The following is a 19,663-nucleotide window of genomic DNA, read 5'->3' as shown; positions in this document are numbered from 1 at the left end:
TCAACTGGATTTTACAAAGGTGCATGACATGCAGGCGCTAAAAAGTTGTCAGGAGGGGGTTTCAAACCATGCCTATAGGGGAGTCTGCAACCTGAATGACTTAATGGTTATTTTCAATGCAATCGAGTTTTTTCTTTTTCTTTTAGGGTTTAACAAGGTTTCTCACCTATGGCCAATTTGACATGAATTTAAAAATTCCTCAGATAGGACCAAAAAAAGTGTCTGGAGCTTCCCGTCAGGGTAAGAGTGACAACAGGTTTCCACATGTCAAAATGGGGAAATCTTAGCAAATGGCTTCATGGTTATTCATGAGAATCGTGTTGTTGTATTGTTGAGTGTATCATGGGATCTCACCTGAAATCTGTGGCTTGACTACAAACCTGTAACCTATGCTACTGTGGCCTATAGAGCTAGAAGGCTGGATAACCAGGTGTGTAAAGGTGTGAAGTGGGACAGATGGCCTGCAGTCCTATCCCAAATGGACAACTAATCCCTATGCACTTGCGGAAATCTGAGAGGATGCGATTGGTATAAGAAACACGACTAAACTTCAACCTCCGGAGGGGTCAAAAAAAAGCATTTTCATTGTCGGCAGGATTTGAACCTGCGCAGGAAGATCCTAATGGATTTCTAGTCCATCGCCTTAACCACTCGGCCACGACAACGTTGACAGAAGAAAACAGGCTTGTTAGGAGTGAATGGGCCAACAGGCATAGCCTACAGAAAGTGAAATTTAACAACTGAAAGATAATGCAGTAACTCATTATAATGCAATAACACAAAATGTTCCCCTCATTCATTTGTTATTAAGTCCAGCTGTTTTCTTATTTAACCTTGATCTTTGCTCAGCTCCAGAAGGTCAGCATTTGAGAGTGTTTATTATGAATTGTTATTTCACTGTGTGAAGTTGTTATTTCATCATTCTTATTATTACTGCTGAGCAGCATGACTCCTGAGAGGCACTAAAAAACTGTCAGAAGTGGGATTTGAACCCACGCCTCCATGGGAGACTGCGACCTGAACGCAGCGCCTTAGACCGCTCGGCCATCCTGACTACAGCACAGTAACTGGGTATCGGGTTAAAGTGTATGCGGTAAAAGTAGAAATATGAACAACGCTCTAAAATCACCACAGAGACCAGAACAACTATGCACGATACTGACTTGCACTTTCAATAGTCATTTGTTTTTATAAATTAAAAAGTCCAGTCATTGATTTAACCTCAATATGGCCTTCAATGGGAAAGAGTAGTAAATCGTCATTGAATGAGCGCTAAACTGGCATCAGAATATGGCCATTCTGATATAAATGATAAAATTCCTCAGATAAGACTGAAAAAGTGTCTGGAAATATCAGCAACCATCAGGGTAAGAGTGACAACAGGTCCACATGGGGGAAATCCTTACAAATGGCTTAATGGGTCATTTCAACGCAATCGTGTTATTATTTATTTTTAGGGTTTAACAAGGCAGCTCACCTGTTACCTGTGGCTTGACTTTAGATGTGGCCAGTTCGATTACCCTGCAGACTATAAGAGTGTCTTCAGAATATGGCCAATTTGACATGAATTTAAAAATGCCTAAGATAGGACCAAAAAAGTGTCTGGAGCTTCCCGTCAGGGTAAGAGTGACAACAGATTTCCACATGTCAAAATGGGGGAAATCTTAGCAAATGGCTTAATGGTTATTCATGAGAATCGTGTTGTTGTATTGTTGAGTGTATCATGGGATCTCACCTGAAATCTGTGGCTTGACTACAAACCTGTAACCTATGCTACTGTGGCCTATAGAGCTAGAAGGCTGGATAACCAGGTGTGTAAAGGTGTGAAGTGGGATAGGTGGCCTGCAGTCCTATCCCAAATGGACAACTAATCCCTATGTACTTGCGGAGATCTGAGAGGATGCGATTGGTATAAGAAACACGACTAAACTTCAACCTCCGGAGGGGTCAAAAAAATGCATTTTCGTTGTCGGCAGGATTTGAACCTGGCAGGAAGATCCTAATGGATTTCTAGTCCATCGCCTTAACCACGACAACGTTGACAGAAGAAAACAGGCTTGTTAGGAGTGAATGGGCCAGTAGGCATAGCTTACAGCAACACATTTTGTATTATTTCGCCGAAAAGCATTTTTTAAATCTGACATGTTGGCTGGATTCACAACGAGTGTATCTTTAATTGAGTACCCTTCATGTGTGATTTAATGAAAGTTTGAGTTTTATCGCATTTTATTTGCGCTCTGCATTTCCCCAGGCTATTGGCCACAAGAGACGCTAGCGTATCTATATCCCTAAGAGGGTATTAAGGAAAAAATAAAAGTTTAGTATAAGATATGCAAGGAAAAAGGGAGGAAGGATTAAAAGAGAAGAAAATGAGTTGAGAGCTAGATTGGATGAAGAAATGGGGAAGTGTGACAGGGAACCTAATTATAATATAGAAACGGTTTTAGATTTAAAAGCAAAATTGAGTAAATATGAAATAGATAAGTGTAAGGGTGCAATTATAAGAAGTAGGGCAAAGTATGTTTTGGAGGGGGAGAAATGTACTTCATGTTTCTTGGTTTAGAGAAGAATAAACAGAGGAGAACATAGAGAGATTGAAAATGTAAAAGGTGAAGTTGTCAATGATTATGTAGAGATATTAGAAACAGTGCAGAATTTTTATAAGGATTTATTTAAGAAAGGGGAGGTGGATGAGGGGTGTGTAAAGGAGATATTGGATAGTGTGGATGTGCAAATTGATGTAGAGGATAAACAAATGTGTGATGGGAAGATAACAGTGAATGAAGTTAAAGATGCGATTAAGGGGTTACAAGTAAATAAGAGTCCTGGTGTGGATGGAATAATTGCAGAATTTTATAAAATATGAAAGTTTATCAATATATGAAGGATAATAGTGTTTCAGAATCTATGGTGACAGGGCTGATAACGATTTTATATAAAAATAAGGGGAGCAACTTGAAACTGGAGGATTATAGGCCAATTAGTTTATTACATTCGGATTATAAGATTTTGGCTAAGATACTGGCAAATAGAAAAAAGCAAGTTTTAAATATTATAGCACCTACACAGAATTATAGTGTGCCTGGTAGAGATATTGCTGATACAATTAGAGATGTAATAAATAAAATAGTTAAGCATAGATTTAAATAAAGCTTTTGATAGGGTGGAACATGATTTTATGTTTAGGGTAATGGATGAATATGGTTTTGGTAATAGAATAATAGGATGGATAAGAAGGCAAAAAGTAGGGTAACGTGTAATGGGGTTTTAACTGATTCTTTTATTCTTGAGAAATCTGTGAGACAAGGGTGCCCTTTATCAGCTTTATTATTTGTTTAGTCGGTAGAACCTTTAGCAGCATTTCTTAAAAAAGATCTTATAAATTGTGTACAGACTCCAAGGTTTTAGTTTGATTCATCAAGACGCAGATGATACCACTATAACAGTTAGAGATGAGGGAAGTGTATAAAGGGTGATGGAGTGTTTTAAAGTATATGGACAAGCATCCGGTTAACATGGAGAAGTCAGTAGTAATGTGTAAGATTAATGAGGGGAATTTTACTTTTAAGGTGGTAAGATTATTTTAAGGTGTTATGAGTGTTTTTAGGGGTGAAGGAAATGGAAGCTAGGGATGTGACATGGAGTGGTGTAATAAATAAAGTTAGGAAGGTGGTAAATATGTAGAGGGGGAGGTCTTTGAAGTTAAAAGGGATTTTAGTTGATTTTTTAATGGGATGGGAAGGGGGTGAAAATAGCTTTAAAACTTTGACTGCAGGTTATGAGGAGGGGGGGGAGGGGGGGGGGTTAAAGTTGGTAGATTTAAGTGTAAGGAAAACAGCAATTAGAGTAAAAATGGTACGGAAATATTTATTTGGTGAATTGGATTATGGGAGGAAAATGATTTTTTAAGAGTATTTGCAGGAGGTTGGGAGGTTTGGGGACAATGGTTTATTGAGGAGTATGAAGAAGGAAATGTTAGGTAATATACCTTTGTTTTATAGAGAAGTGTTTGAGGCTCGGGGGCAGTTTTTACCAAATATTTATTATGAATGTACCATTTTAGAAAATATTTTAAAATCAGCCTATATATTTAAATCCAAAGATAAGTGTAATAATATGTTGTTTTGTAAATATGGGATGAGGCAGATATGTTATGTCACCTGAGGTAATTCCTGGGTTCCTTCCATTTCAGGCAATATATGATGTGGTTGAAGTAGATGAAGAGATAGTGGGGCAAAAAAAGTATTTAGTCATCCACCAATTGTGCAAGTTCTCCCACTTAGGTACACTTCAACTATGACAGACAAAATAAGAAGGAAAAAAAAATCGTAGGATTTTTAATGAATTTATTTGCAAATTATGGTGGAAAATAAGTATTTGGTCACCTACAAACAAGCAAGATTTCTGGCTCTCACAGACCTGTAACTTCTTTAAGAGGCTCCTCTGTCCTCCACTCGTTATCAGTATAAAAGACACCTGTCCACAACCTCAAACAGTCACACCCCAAACTCCACTATGGCCAAGACCAAAGAGCTGTCAAAGGACACCAGAAACAAAATTGTAGACCTGCACCAGGCTGGGAAGACTGAATCTGCAATAGGTAAGCAGCTTGGTTTGAGGAAATCAACTGTGGGAGCAATTATTAGGAAATGGAAGACATACAAGACCACTGATGATCTCCCTCGATCTGGGGCTCCACGCAAGATCTCACCCCGTGGGGTCAAAATGATCACAAGATCGGTGAGCAAAAATCCCACGTGGGGGCCTAGTGAATGACCTGCAGAGAGCTGGGACCAAAGTAACAAAGCCTACCATCAGTAACACACTATGCCGCCAGGGACTCAAATCCTGCAAATGCTAGAGAGCATTTGGATGATCCAGAAGAAGATATGACATTCTCCCTATGGTCAGATGAAACCAAAATATAACTTTTTGGTAAAAACTCAACTCGTCGTGTTTGGAGGAAAAAGAATGCCGAGTTGCATCCAAAGAACACCATACCTACTGTGAAGCATGGGGGTGGAAACATCATGCTTTGGGGCTGATTTTCTGCAAAGGGACCAGGACGACTGATCCGTGTAAAGGAAAGAATGAATGGGGCCATGTATCGTGAGATTGAGTGAAAACCTCCATCAGCAAGGGTATTAAAGATGAAACGTGGCTGGGTCTTTCAGCATGACAATGATCCCAAACACCGCCCGGGCAACGAAAGAGTGGCTTCGTAAGAAGCATTTCAAGGTCCTGGAGTGGCCTAGCCAGTCTCCAGATCTCAACCCCATAGAAAATCTTGAAAGTCCGTGTTGCCCAGCAACAGCCACAAAACATCACTGCTCTAGAGGAGATCTGTATGGAGAAATGGGCCAAAATACCAGCAACTGTGTTTGAAAACCTTGTGAAGACTTACAGAAAACATTTGACCTTTGTTATATACCCTTTGTTGGCAATGAGAAAGTATTGAGGTAAGTATTTGGTCAGTAACAAAAGTTTATTTTCCACCATAATTTGTAAATAAAATCATTAAAAATCCTACAATGTGATTTTCTGGATTTCTTTTCCTCATTTTGTCTGTCATAGTTGAAGTGTACCTATGATGCAAATTACAGAACTCTCAAATTTAAGTGGGAGAACTTGCACAATTGGTGGCTGACTAAATACTTTTTTGCCCCACTGTAAGTAAAACTACTGCGGAGAATATGTACAAGAAAATATGATGTATTCCTGGGGAGTGGGTGATTTTAATAAAAAGAGGTGGTCAAAAGAGCGAGGGGTTTACCGGTTTTATATTCTGAAAGTTATGGGGAGAAACATGATTTAAATCAGGTTTAAAACTTTAGATGGTTTATAAGTGGGTGTAGGGTGTTCGCAAACATGTGAAATCAATATGGAAGAATGTAAATGTAAAATAAATCTATAGAATGTGAAGACAATGATTTTAAAATAAAGATTTTTACAAATGTGGTTTGCATCAAATTTATAGGGATATTAAAAAGAGAATGTGATTTGTGGTACGAGGGTGGAAAATTTGATGCACTTTTGTTGAATGTAGTAGGTAGCATTTTAGAGAAAGATAGAGATAATATATAGATACAGTGGAGGAAACTGTGGGTGAGTACTTTAATTGAAATTCTATCAAATGGAAAACTTGTAATTAATTGGTTTTAGTTTATAATCGTTTTACTTTTTCTTTCTGATTTTGTTAAAGGGTGAATTGTTAATCTTTTGTTGTAAATAGTGTTTTGTATATAATAAAAAAGATTTGTTAAAATGTGCCCGATCTCGGAAGCTAAGCAGGGTCGGTCGGGCCTGGTTAGTACTTGGATGGGAGACCGCCTGGGAATACCAGGTGCTGTAAGCGTTTTGCTCCAGCAGAGGGTTCTCTTGTGTCATGCGTTGAGCAACTGCCTTTTATTTATCACCCTAATGTTGTGTCTTTTTATTGGACTAAATGCAGTTTGTTAGTACATTCAGCATTTGTTTTTAGGCTAGGAGACTGTCAATGTCTAGTCCATTAGGGTCCTGTAAAATCCCTTCAATGTTTTGCGTAAGTTTTTCCTGTATATATGAATTACAAATCAATCATGTTTAGTCTGTTGTATAGTTACAATGTGTAATCATTGATATCCCAGGAGCAGTAAACACTGAAGTGTATAATTGTAATACATACATGCAGACACCGCATCGTTTGATATGACTGAAAGTGTCTGTCATACCTGGACCACACCTTTATTTGCCAAGGAAGAGTACATGGTCAGTGAATATATTCAATGTACGGGCTACAATATGGGAATCTCATACGTGGTAATAACTAAAATACATGTGTAGATAGGTCTTGCATCCTTGGCACAAACGGTATATTCTACTCTAGGCGTCATGAATGCCATTCAGACTTGAGGTTCATTGATTGGTATGAATATTAGTTCAGAAATACTTTTTAGGGTCCATACCCAGAGCGGCAACAGTTATTTTTAATCCGACTCCAGCAAGTAAATAGCTAGCCATGTTACTTCAGCTGCATTGCAAGGCAAGCTTACAATTGTGCAGTCAATGCTTTAGCCAGCTAGATTCTTTACATCCACTGTTTCACAAGACATCCTGGTTTGTTGGTTCTCAGGAGTCCCTGAAAGACAAATTCATTCTCCTAACACTTCTTAGTGTGAACTTGCTAAATAGAGATTTTCGTAATTTAACTTTGACAAAAAAATATATAGCCGCGTCTCTACATTATCACATTCCTCTCAAATTGTACATTTGCTTGACTCGTTAAGACAACTTCCATCTGTTTTGTCAGCAATCTTCGTTGAGCGCCGCAAAGCAAGGGTGGCTGGTGTCAAAATTAGTCTTTGGTCATCAAAGCCTTGGGACCCAAATGCGCCAACTCCCCCTTGTGGTGGTCTGGAGCAATGAAGCCATCCCGCGGTGCAAGCTCACAACTTTTAAAGGAGTGTCTTCAGTCCCCGCTGTTCCGTACGGTGTGTGTTGAAATCTTATCCTGATGCGGAATAGATTGCAGCGTATTCATGGCTCTACCTTCGTAGTTCGGGCTTGGAGATTGTGAAGAGATGTCTTATGGGGAATGCATGGGTGTCCGAGCTGTGCGCTAGTAGTTTTAGAAAACAGACACCTCGGTACATTCAGCTTGTCAACACTTCTTACACAAACAAGTAGCGATGAAGTCAAGCTCTTCCCATTTGAGCCATGAGAGATTGACATGCATATCATTAAAGAACAAATGTCCATATTTGGATGGAAACCAAGCTAGTGAGAGGTATCAAGGAAAGTTGTAATTTCAGTTGAAAATTACCAACACTGCATCCAACCACAGCCCTGCTGGTTTCACTTTGGCAAACCACCATCTGCTATAACATTGAGTCATTTCATCCTACTGGACATTGGAAAGCTTGTTTCATTTCCCATTGTTTGTCCTAGATGGGAAATTGGTGTGCAACACTTATCACCCTCCGGTGGATGGTTCAGAGTTCCATGCTTACAAAAGGGTTGATTGATACATGTCAGATGACAAGCCTACGACATGGTGTTAAATGCAAATCAGATACAATTAAGGTAGCTCCAACGGTTAGGATTGTTTTATATAGAACACTTTATTTGACATGTTAGAACAAGACATTACACCCAAAGAATGTATCCAGAAGAAACATATAAATGACGCTCCTCAAAGAGGTCTTTGACATGTCGTTGACCTGTTGAGAGAGAACCTATTAGTTCAGTTATGGTCTGCCAGGGTCTGAAAAGCATAAAACAAGACCTACCTCTTTTCGGGTTGTCCTGATTCACACATTGTCCACTACAGGGGCCGCCAGACGGACTACTGGCATCACAGATGACCACATCACAATGGACAAAGACCTAGGAATCAAAGATTTGATGTGTCAGATGTTATTTTTTTTTTTTAAAGGGATGATTGCCACTCAAACAAAATTAACCAATAAAGATTGTTGGGTGAACTTTGTTACCTGGCCACTCGGCTCAAGCGCATCCTCAGCGAAGGAAAACATATAGGCCTCAAAGCGTTTGACGTGAGGGGGGAAGTGGACCCTGGCGTCAGCTACCACCGGGTGGAAGACAACACGGTATGGATCCTCGGGGTTCTCACAGCTGCCAGTGGAGAGAGGGACTAAGTTAGGAACAAGAAAACGCTGCAAACCCCAACCGCCTTGTGTACGAAGTCTTGTGGTGGTGTCATGACTGCCCTGTGAGGATCAGATCAATTTACAGCAGAAGTGGGTTATTTCTCCCCCTCCAGTATGAACTAAAGTAATGTTTTTGCCAACAGGCTTTCCCCAACAAAAATCACCTTTGTCTTGAAAAAACATATTTCATGTAAAGGCTCGAGACTTCCTACCTGTAGAGTGAGCACGTTTCTAGTAAAAATCACAAAATAAAAACCAATATGACATTCATTTTCTATAGCTAATCTGACCAGTCTTCTGCTAGAAATATTGTTCCAGTATTCACTTTTGAACGTGTTAGAGAAACACCCCTAGAAAATGTGCATAGTAAGTAGCCATGCCACGAGGAACATCAGAGCGGGTCAGACTGACAGAAGCGTCCCCGGCGGCCAGAGTGCATAAGAGGAACGGTAATAGAAATTAACATTAGACCAGAAAACCGTGAGGCGCAAGCTACACGTTCAGAACTTTCCTAAACTCACAAGTACCTAGAAAAATGAACATAAGTGGGACCATTCTGCTACTATATCCAAACCATCCTACTCATCACCCACTGAGGAATCAGTGACAGGGTTGATTAGCCCATCTTCCAGAACAATCCATCCTGTAGTTCTGTTCAAGACTAGTCATTGGAGCCACGGACAACCAACGACATTGTGACCTCATGTAGCCAATCAGAGAGAAGACAAGCCACCTACCTTTCCACAGCGGCATCCCTCAAATACATTCATGCTTTTACTCCAAGCTGGTGCCGGTTCGTGTGTTCAAAAACGTATCAGCGATAAGTGTCCCTTACGGAACGGGGGGGGGGAGAAACCTTGTAACAAGCCGTCATATTGTGTCACCTGTGTGTTTAGCCTGTGTTATTTAGTTAGCTAGTAATTCAATTAAACCAACTTGTATAGTACTGAATCATAAGGCTGGGGTTTCTGCAGCTGCAAGGAGGATACGATGTAATGGTTCATAAGTTCACTATCAATTTAATAGATTTCTACCGTCTAGAGTTTAAGTCGGGAGACGGTAACTTTAAAACCGCTTCCTCGGCACCCCAAATCCTAACATGATTCATTTAGAGTCGCTTAACAATTTAACAGTCCTCAGATAATTCAAGGTCACGACAGTGGTTTGTCATTTCTGATCTTTTGGCCCATCAGACCTGGATGAATCTGATTTAGTACGTTTTTATTTTATTTTAAAGAACAGAAATTGGGCTTTCCGTCAACAATATTTATTTATGTCTACTGCAATGGCTTGTTAAATGACGGATGTCAAACATGAATATTCAATTCCATTGACATGAGGTGAAACGTCCCTCTAAATGGTTCTTAAAATTCTAAATTATCCAGAATTTTAAGACTACAGGCGACCTGAATATTGATCAATTGACCGTGGTTTAACCAAAGTTGCCGAATAGACAGTCGGTATCAAGGCAATCATATTTTTCAACACAAGTACTTCATTTTAAACAAGAATTATGCAATGCGCCAGAGCAATTTGCATCTTTGGGAGGTTTATCCTTTACTGTTTAACTGCCCGATATTAGCAAAAAAGGAATTTGTGAAATCTGAAGATGTTACATTGAGACAAACGCCCACACCAGTACAAATCCACTTGAGCTGACAGACGATGGTCAGGATTTTGCACAGCAAGATAGTTGCAGCTGAAGTGACAAATCTGAACTACCCATTTTTTGCACAGCCATGTGAATGTTGTCTTTTCCTATGATCTACAAAACATTTTCAGCTTGTTTTTTTTTAAACTGCTATGACATTGCTGATTTAATAAACAGCTGTAAAGTTACTCCGTGTCCACATTGCCAAATTTAGGTTTTTGATACCATTTCATAAAAATGGTAAAATTGCGTGATTTGATAGTATTTGCAAACCGATCCCCCAAATGAATGGTTTTGACCAATAAAGTTGCTTCACTACACTGCTTGGTGTAACATGCATCCAGATACTGAAAAGGCACCCGCAAAATAGTGTCATTTGCAGCGTGCATAATCATGGTCAAAGTCATTGTAGCCCATTACAATGTAGGAAAAATAAGTCATCTTTCAATAGTAACCCAATTTAAATTCTTGAGATAAAAATTAGGCCAGCGTGTCCATCTGTAGCAAAGTGCTCACCCAAATCAAAAATGTAGTAACTTTTTTTAATATGAACATTAGCTAGCTAAATAAGGTTAGCAAGACGCTGCTACACTTGACCGTGGTATTTGTTCATGTTTAGAAACTCCCAATTAGCGCATTCCTCTAGGACAGGAAATTCCATTGAAAGTGGCATCAACTTCTGGGGATCCTGTCAACTGATCCTATTCAGTTTCAAACATCCATGCTGCACAGGCATCTGAACCATCCTTTAGGTTTAGTGCAATAACTGATTTAAACACAAGAGGTCACTTGTGCCTGAATTCAACCCAAACAACTATTCAGTCAGTGTTAAGAGCAGTTGTTTGAAACCAACCGGAAAAGCAAGCCAAGCTTGCCAGCCGCTCTTGATTTCCAGTCGACTGACCATCAGCTTGGCACAACACTGAACTGTAGCAAACCAAAAGGATAACATTGAGTAAAAAGGTGTAGGTAATGCCAACATTAACCTTTTCACACACACACACACAAGTTCCAAATATCTTAAACAGTCGCCCCAGTGGGAGTTGATTTTATGCACGTGGTCAGAATGCACTCACCGTTCCAACATGTGGACATTCAACCCGCGCTGACCTCAGTCCAAGGCGATTTTTCTATAGGCCGTTTCAACATCTAATTTTGCCTCATTCACAAAGGGCGCCCATTTCACTGTTGCAGACCATTTCGATTTGAGAATTTAATGAGCTGGACAAACTTTCCTTCAAAAGAAAGCCCAAGCACTTCCCCAGATCAAGTATACCGTCCTTGCACATGTATTGCCTTCCTTACAATTAACTGTGAACATGCGTGCATTCCTATCAAAGTCTTATTTTCTGTGTAACGTGTTGTCGTTTCTACTGTAGCGTACCGTAAGTATAATGTACTCAGCGTTTTATTAATGCATTCTGATTCTTGCCTAGATTGTAATGGACACGTGTGTAAAACACTTGAAGGTGGCACTGAATATGAGCTAATGCTAACGCCATACAATGCAGTCAGGTTCATGTACACGTATGTCAGACTTATGGTGATCGCAACTGGAGTACCCCATTGTCTTGAATGCACTGAAATCGTTAGTTGATTTGAACACGGCATCAGAGTGTAGACTATGGTACCTCAGGGTTGCCAGATCAGACCCCCCCCCCCCCCCCCCCCCCCCCCCCCCCCCCCCCCCCCCCCTTTCCAGGGGTATATAGCTTATATAGTCTTCCGCCATTTATTGTTGATAAATTCCCAGATCTTAGTAATATTTCCTGCATCATCCTCTTCACAATACCTTCCCCCAAGGACTTAACCCCCAATAATGGATTGTGCTATATCTTGCAACTCTGTTTAGCTTTCGTGCTACGGTTGTATTTGGGGAGGTGACAACAATTGGCTTTTGGAATAGTTACCTGTAAACTACTTGTCATGTGTACGCCGTAACAAGTACAAAGATTAGTCACATGCTGAAGTGGCCAAACTGAGTTAAGATCTCAGGCAACGGGCGCAGTGAACAGCATTCTAGGAGTTCTTGCTTGACAAACATGGATTCCATACTTTCTAAACTAGATTTACATGGCTCCCTTGTACCGCATCACTGTAAAACAAGTCAACCTGTTATTTAGACTAGATAACGTTAACATTTATGTTTTACAAGCAAAGGTGGAATAAAGTTGTGAAGACCTTTATTTCTCATCAGTACAAAACATTTCTTAGATGCTTTTCAGACAATGCGGTTTAGAGTCGTTTGATGCAGCATACATTGATGCAGTTCCAATGATACACTGCAGGGATTACTCAGCGATAACACGCGCCAGATTCTCTCATAAGTGTTAAATTGGGTGGAGATCTGGTGACAGACCGCACATGGCTCACATCGTTTTTAAGCATTGTGACCACTCGACCTATGGATGGGGGCATAGCCACGGTAGCCAAAGTAAATGGCCTGCCAAGCATGATAGGTTGCTAATTACTCAGGAACCACACCTGTGGAATAACACTTGTTTAGGCCCAAAAACAACATGTTACCCATTAATGATGAGATTCCACCGGGGTCGGGAGTCGCGGTCTTCGTTGAGGGTGGCCCAGCAGTGGTCAAGCACCAGCGCTACCTTGGGATCAGAGGACGTGGTCAGCGCCACCTCAAAGTGCAGAGGCTGTCTCAGGTACCTCACCACTGGATAGTCCTCCTCCTGGTGGAACGTGTTATACGAGGCGTCTGGAACACAGAACAAGACAACCGGGGGTCGTGTTCAGTGGGCACCATCTGAACTTGTCCATTAAGAAATGCTCGTTTATCATATCCTGTTGTGCCCCGATGAACACAAGCCATTTATAGCAAACACTACCCACCCCCCACCAGAGGCTTCTAACAAATTCCCAAATCAGCACCTCACCGTTACTCCATACCTGTAGATCTCAGAAAGCAAGAGAAATATCATTAGGCTTAGATTTTTGGGAATGGTTTTGTAAAGGAGACCTTCCAAGATACTTTTAGAGGCTAGGGGTCAAGTTAAAATTCTGAATTTGTGCACGCTTACCCTGAGCGAGTCTCATTCTGACCATTAGCCGACCCGTCCCAGTCGCGGCAAAAGGCTCGTTGTCACGCGGCCTGGTCAGGAAGGCCAATGTGCGAGTGATGTTGGCCACATAGTAGCAGGAAACCTTTAACCTAAAAATAGGGATGTGAGCAACTTCAATAGGGGAAACTTCAAGCAGTGGAGTGGACACTGGTAGTAGAGGCCCATTTTCCCTGTATACAAAGTATTGAGCAATTGGTGAAGAAAAAAAATGCCCTATAACAGCTACAATTGTAATGCGTAATGCACTTACTGATATTCCTCCCCTGAAGACGTCGTGGCATTCCGCTTCACCTCAAGTTCATCTGGCAAGGAGATTTCGTTCTCATACAGCATGACATTGTTGATAAACTATGTAGTAGAGGGGAATTGCTTATTACAGCCTGCAGAAGCAAACAGTCCGTAAATACACAGTACCCATCACCTCAGGGTAATAGTCATTGTACCTTCCTGGTGGTGCCACAGGAGTTCACAGTGAAGTGGAAGTAGGCGACGCGATCGTCACTGTAGGTGGGACCACAGGCGGGGTCGCTCAGGGTCAGCTGACCGGGGTTCAGACCGGGAGCAGACTCCACCTTCACCGCCAGCGCAGTCATCGTTCCGTTAGAGAAACACTCTTGGAGGTAGGGGAGCAAAAGACAGGTAGCCATCAGACCTGGGTTCTGCATTTGTTACACTTATTGAGCTTGCCGAGCACAGTAGAACCAATGGAATAGCACCAAAAGTGCAAACCATGCCCATCTGGCACTACTATTAGACTCACAGTATTTGCAAGGAACCCAGGTTTGGTAACCATGTTAAACGACTATTTATCAGAAGTAATTGTTTGAGAACCAACCAGTCAGCGTTTTGAGGAAGCTGCAAGCCAGGGAAAAGTATTTGATGGTCATGTTGTTGTAAGGATTCAACAGAGCCACATCCAGTCTGCTCCTGACAGAGGACGAGTGAACTGACTGGGAACCAATGGGAGAGTTCATTAGTCCAATATTGTATGCATGTACACAGGGTAAGGAAAGCGAGGCTAGCTGCAGCAATTTAGGTTAACATGTTTTGGGAGAGAGTCGTACCTCAAACACTGCGTCCGGCGAAGAGAAGGGCAACGTGATGGTGAAGTCTGTGTCGCCCTCTGTTAAATACTGTTGAGCAAACTCATGGTTAAGCAGCCGCTTGCCAACCAAGACCACAAAAAAGGGCTCTTGGTTCCTGTAGTCCACAGTGATGTGGAAGTTCTCCTGATCACAGTTGCCAGTGACTGAAGGTGGCACTACAAGGACAAACAGGGTTGTGTTCAATTATTAAGCACAAAAAACAAGGTACTACTTGAACTTGTCAAGACGAAACCCTTGTTTAGATTGCAAAATGTTTTGCTACGGTGGGACTGAATAAAAACGATCCTGGCAAATCAGGAACAGGACAACTGGGTCCAACTACTCTAAAGCTTAACATTTTCTTTGTAGAGAGACCGCATAGAAAAACCCTACAGTATGGCTAGTTGGGCTTTCACTGCCAATTTCCTTTCAGGGCAATCATTAACGAGAGGAAACCATTCAATAGTAGTTTGGAGTAGTCCAGAGACATACCAATGTCCAGCAGTACAGCGTCCACAACGGCAGAGTGAGAGAAAGGCGCGTACTCTGGAAAGATGACCAGGCCGTAGATCAGCTGAAGAGTGAAGGTTGTGACACCTTGTTCCGCCCTTCTCTGTAGTGAAGTTAAAAGCATTGGTCAATTGGGCAGCATTATTGTTGTAACAGAACGCTAGTCAACATCAACTGACAACTAAGTACACATGGGTACTATTAAAACAAACTATTTACTTAAAGTAACGTTGCCCTCATTCCTCTACATCAAATGCACACAACTGCCAAAATAATGGAAACACTTGAGTAAATGAGGGATACAAAATACATCTGTGCCATTTATATTTTGTTGGTGGCCCACTTATTAGGGCATGTACAAATCACTGCGTGTGGCTTTGCATTTAACAGAAACACACCTCCTTAAAGACCACCGGGTCTGAGAAGGGCACCTCCAGCCTGAAGGTCTTCAAGGTGTTGTCCGGGGATCTCTGCTCCCGAACATTGAAACCCCTGGCGTTGCACTCTGCAACAGTTAGCACCATGGTGGGAAAGGTGATGTTCAGCAGCTCCACATCAAGGTTGAAGGTCCCCAACTCAAGCACAAACACTGCCTGCTCAGGAACTGTGTCTAAGGGAGTGTCTGTTCATTGGCAAACAAAGGAAAACATTTTGAAATGCGGTACAATGGAAGTTGAAAATTGACATTTGTTATTGGGTAAGTCCAGGTATTGCCTCCCCGTTTCAGTACATTTCCTTCTGTTTTGTGCCTAATGAACAACCCAGGCATCCCAAATTACCATAGGCACTATTCAACTAAACCAGACTCACAGTTGCGAACTTGTGGAGGCCTGGCCATCAGAGGTGTTGTGATAGGGAAGAGGACTTTATAGCTGGTGTCCTCGTGTGCGACCTCCTCGATCCACAGCAACTCAAGCATGGGCTCAATGGTGTAAGTGACAAAGTACTGGTCATCCTGAATATGGCTCTGTAAGGGAGACGAGGGATGCAGTCAGGCTGTAATACACAATTGGAGTGCAAAAAAAGGTAAATGTTCCTTATAAGCCAGAATGTTAAATACAATTATTCTACCGCTTGTCTTTTTGCCGCTCGTAATTTAAGACAAAATATCCAAAGGAAAGTATTGGTTACCAGACTTGAGAGCTGGTAGGTGTATGGTTGGCAACTTGCATTTCCGGCGGTGCGCATTTTCAGAGCAACTGACACGTAAAGTAAACACTTGCACAATATGTAAACAGCAGCCGAGTGTTCCTTGCATTCAGTTGAGTGGCAAAGCTACCGGCTACCTAAAAAGTCAGGTAAACAATACTTTAGTGTGGATATTTGGTCTCAAATTTCAAGCGGCTAAAGGACAAACTGCAAAGACAAGCGGTAGAGTATGTTTAAATGTAATTTTATGCAAAATTCACACAATTCTGCAATCCATTGTATATTAGCCTGATTAAGCAGACAATTGCTCAATAAGAAACATTTTACACAAGACAACCTTTCTAGGAGTTTACCCATGAGAGATGGCAAAGGGTTACTGCAAAGCACTGACAACTGCTGTAGTAAAAAGGGCTCTACAAATAAGACAGAAATTAAACAGGAACATTTTACTAATCCAATGCTGACCTTGAAATAGCCGCCAACCGCCCCCACCGGAATTTCAACAATAATATGAGCCTCTGTGACTAAAACAGAGTAGTTTCTGGCAGCCATTTCCTCAGTGTCCAGCCTCTTAGCGTCAATTCCCATGTACACCTCCAACATGGTGAAGGCATCAGAGGAGAAAAGTGGGTCTATGTGCTTGGGCATGTACCAGGTGATCACTTCTGGAGTAAAGGCCACTGCCTCTGCAGTGAAACAAGAAGCCAAGGGCACATCAAAACAGAACATTTTCCCAACTGAACACTACATGAAAGTCTTGTCTGGAGCCAATTAAGAACTGGGCTTATAGGATCTTAAATTATTTCACACTCAACCTGGTGTTGGACAAACAGCTGTGGCATCTACTCGAGTAACCAGCCACTTCTGCTCAAAGAAGGTTGAGGTTGAGAGCACCCGCATCGGAACCCCAGCTACCTGTTCAGGGGGCAACCACATCAGGGCCATGTTCAGTAGGGCACACCGTATTAACAATATGTTGCAGAGTTCAGGTAGGGCCACCGTTTCCAAATGTTTGCTCTACTGAACATGACCCAGTTCATGGAGGTCAGCTTACATTCTGGAGGTATGTCTCTTCTGCATTATGAGGGCTTCTTAACACCAGCCGTGTGGGAGTGTTGGCTATTGCATAGCCCTTTCTTTGGACCTCATCCACATTCATGACATTCTTGCTAGGACTAAAGACGACTGCTGTCATTTTGTATCCTGAAGCAACAGCCTGTCTCAGGAAATGGAAACATGAATTAAACAAAATTGTCAACAAACGCACATTGTTTAGCGCCATCCTGTCATGTTGTAGTGAAATTACAGAAACTGAAATATGGCTACCTCAGCTCCTCTACGGAAGTTGCCGCTCTTTGCTTTCGGGCCCCCAGTGGTCTGTTCGGGGACGGTTTGGATGTCTGGAAGAGTCCTTCTGACAGACACCTAGAGAAGGCCATTATTCCCTATGCATTTTCTCCCTCCCATACAATAGGAAATCAAGGGCCAGTTCTCAATCTGTCCACTCCCCTCCTTAAATGCATTGAGAATAGGCCAAAATTCCTCACCTCTAAAGTTCTCCTATGTGCATTTTGAAGAGGCGAGTGGAATTGAGAGTCAAGACCTCTAGGTTGTGTTGCAGAAGAAGTGAAAACACTGGACAGTTGTAGCTCTAAGACAGATCATTTATACAGGCAGTATGACAAGCGCGACTGTAAACATGTCCATTGGGGCATGCTCTGCTCACTTGCCTCCATGTAGTTGCGGTCACACAGAATCTCTCGGGAGGTCCAGGGGGTGTAGCTACAAGTTTTTCCCACTCTATACACAGGGTCTTCAGTCATGTGGTTTCCTGGCAGCCTGAACTGCATGACCAAGCTGAACATCTTATCATCCTAAAATGAAGGGGGAAGAGAAAAAAAAGCCTTCACTATATTGCAAAAAACAAAATTCAGGTGACATTCATGCAAGTTATAGACTGTGGCAAAATTGGCTATATGAATGCAGCTGCCACTGTATTGAAGCCACACTACAGGAGAAGAGCTCAATAGTTCACATCACTGCAGTCTGTATCAGAAAGTTGGCTGGCCCTCTGAAAGCCCTCCATAAACTTCTGCTGTACCTTACGTCATCGTTAACTTAGAGGTAAGAGATACCAGACCCAGGGGTGGCTAACAATGGAGATCCTTTTGATATCCACAGAGTTAAGTCAAACTGCGTCGATGTTTCTGGAACCGTACTTCTAATAACCTCCATGCGCTAAATTGTATGTATTAGCACCTCTACAGCAACAACTCAGGCTTATTGAGGACCTTTTTACTGAAGAATGTGTTTAATTATTTCCATCTAGTGCTGCAAATATTGACTTGTATCTTTGTATACAGGGCTCATCTGCAAAAGAGCCTGGTCTCAGCATGACTCCATGTCAAAGGTAAATAAAATTACATTGCTACAGTATGAGTTGCAAATGCAGTGACACTGAAAGGCAAACTGTCCATTTGAAGTACAAGCAAACACTACAGTTACTAGGGTTACCATGTTTTGGGAAAAGCAGTTTTGAAGAGAAGCAAAAAACATGGCATTCCCCATGGGGTCAAATTTAAAGCTGAATCCACACTGAGTAGCAAGGCCAGGCGTCAGGTTTATGATTTGTGTGTCATCTGGAAGGGATGGAGATGGTGTGAACACAATAGTTGACAAGCAATATCAAGCCATGAATTATGAAAGGAGAGAAAGAGAATCATAAAGAGGCAAACTCACTGAAGACAGCATCAACCTCTTAAAAAAGAGGAGCGACACTCAAACGAATAACGTTACCAAGGCATTCAGCGTTGAGGTCATCTGGAATAGGAAAGGTTAGTTAAAAATAAAATATTGTCAAACGCTTAGTGCTTAAATTTGCAGGGTGCAAAATGCATACTTATAGAATGTGGCTGTTGTGCTTGTATGCCCACAGCTGCCATCAATAGGCAAAACAACCTGTAAAGGATTTGACAAATTATGATTGATTAAAAGGAGGAAGAACACAACTCAAATGTTTGCGTCGCATAAGACTCTCCTAGGCCTGCTACTACTTACCCTGAGCTAAGGAAAATAATCATTGTGGAACAGATTTGTTCCGATAAAATACACAGCTACAGAACCTGATATTTGACCCAAAGTGTGCAGCCTACAGCCCAGGGGTATGCAACTTCTACCCTATGACAAAGGCTTCCCACACTCAGTCACCTGAACCCCAAAGGGCTGCACATTTTCTTTTTATTCCCCTAGCCCTACAAAGCTGATTCAAATAATCATCCAGCTTTGTTAATCTGAATCAGCTGTGTAGTGTTAGGACAAAACCCTAAATGTAAGGCTACTGTTCAATTTTAGAAGGGTGCTCCGCCCTCACCGCTTTTATCCATTCATGTCAGGGGCCATGGACCGGTGCGTCTCGGCTCAGGTTAATAGAACTCCCTCATTAGCAGCACAACAGCCTTTCACAGGTGAAACGCATAATTACCCAACCGTCTACAATTGTAGCCCAGACAGAGAGAAAGATATTGGCCTCTAATGGCCAAA

General features: G+C 41.7%; 1 protein-coding gene and 1 non-coding gene across 2 annotated transcripts; both read right to left on the bottom strand.

The window, feature by feature from the left end:
- Positions 1-971: 971 nt before the first annotated feature.
- Positions 972-1,054, bottom strand: trnal-cag. Its single transcript has one exon. It is a non-coding gene; the product is annotated as a tRNA-Leu (tRNA).
- Positions 1,055-8,074: 7,020 nt separating this feature from the next.
- LOC118939529 lies at positions 8,075-19,345 on the bottom strand. The gene is made up of 21 exons (XM_036946780.1): positions 19,181-19,345; positions 19,023-19,081; positions 18,863-18,943; positions 18,638-18,762; positions 17,854-17,997; positions 17,450-17,548; positions 17,178-17,339; positions 16,939-17,038; positions 16,589-16,809; positions 15,785-15,941; positions 15,373-15,596; positions 14,957-15,077; positions 14,444-14,640; positions 14,215-14,329; positions 13,823-13,992; positions 13,630-13,727; positions 13,338-13,468; positions 12,826-13,015; positions 8,472-8,613; positions 8,268-8,364; positions 8,075-8,198 (listed from the first exon to the last, which is right to left on the bottom strand). The coding sequence occupies exons 4-21, from the start codon at positions 18,689-18,691 to the stop codon at positions 8,125-8,127; spliced, it is 2,496 nt and encodes an 831-aa protein (XP_036802675.1). The 5' UTR covers positions 18,692-18,762; positions 18,863-18,943; positions 19,023-19,081; positions 19,181-19,345; the 3' UTR covers positions 8,075-8,124.
- Positions 19,346-19,663: the final 318 nt, after the last annotated feature.

The sequence above is a fragment of the Oncorhynchus mykiss genome, chromosome 16 (assembly GCF_013265735.2).
Source record: "Oncorhynchus mykiss isolate Arlee chromosome 16, USDA_OmykA_1.1, whole genome shotgun sequence".
In the NCBI taxonomy this organism is placed as follows: domain Eukaryota; kingdom Metazoa; phylum Chordata; class Actinopteri; order Salmoniformes; family Salmonidae; genus Oncorhynchus; species Oncorhynchus mykiss.
Note: the sequence above shows the minus strand (reverse complement) of the source record. Positions and strands in the feature narration are given on the sequence as shown.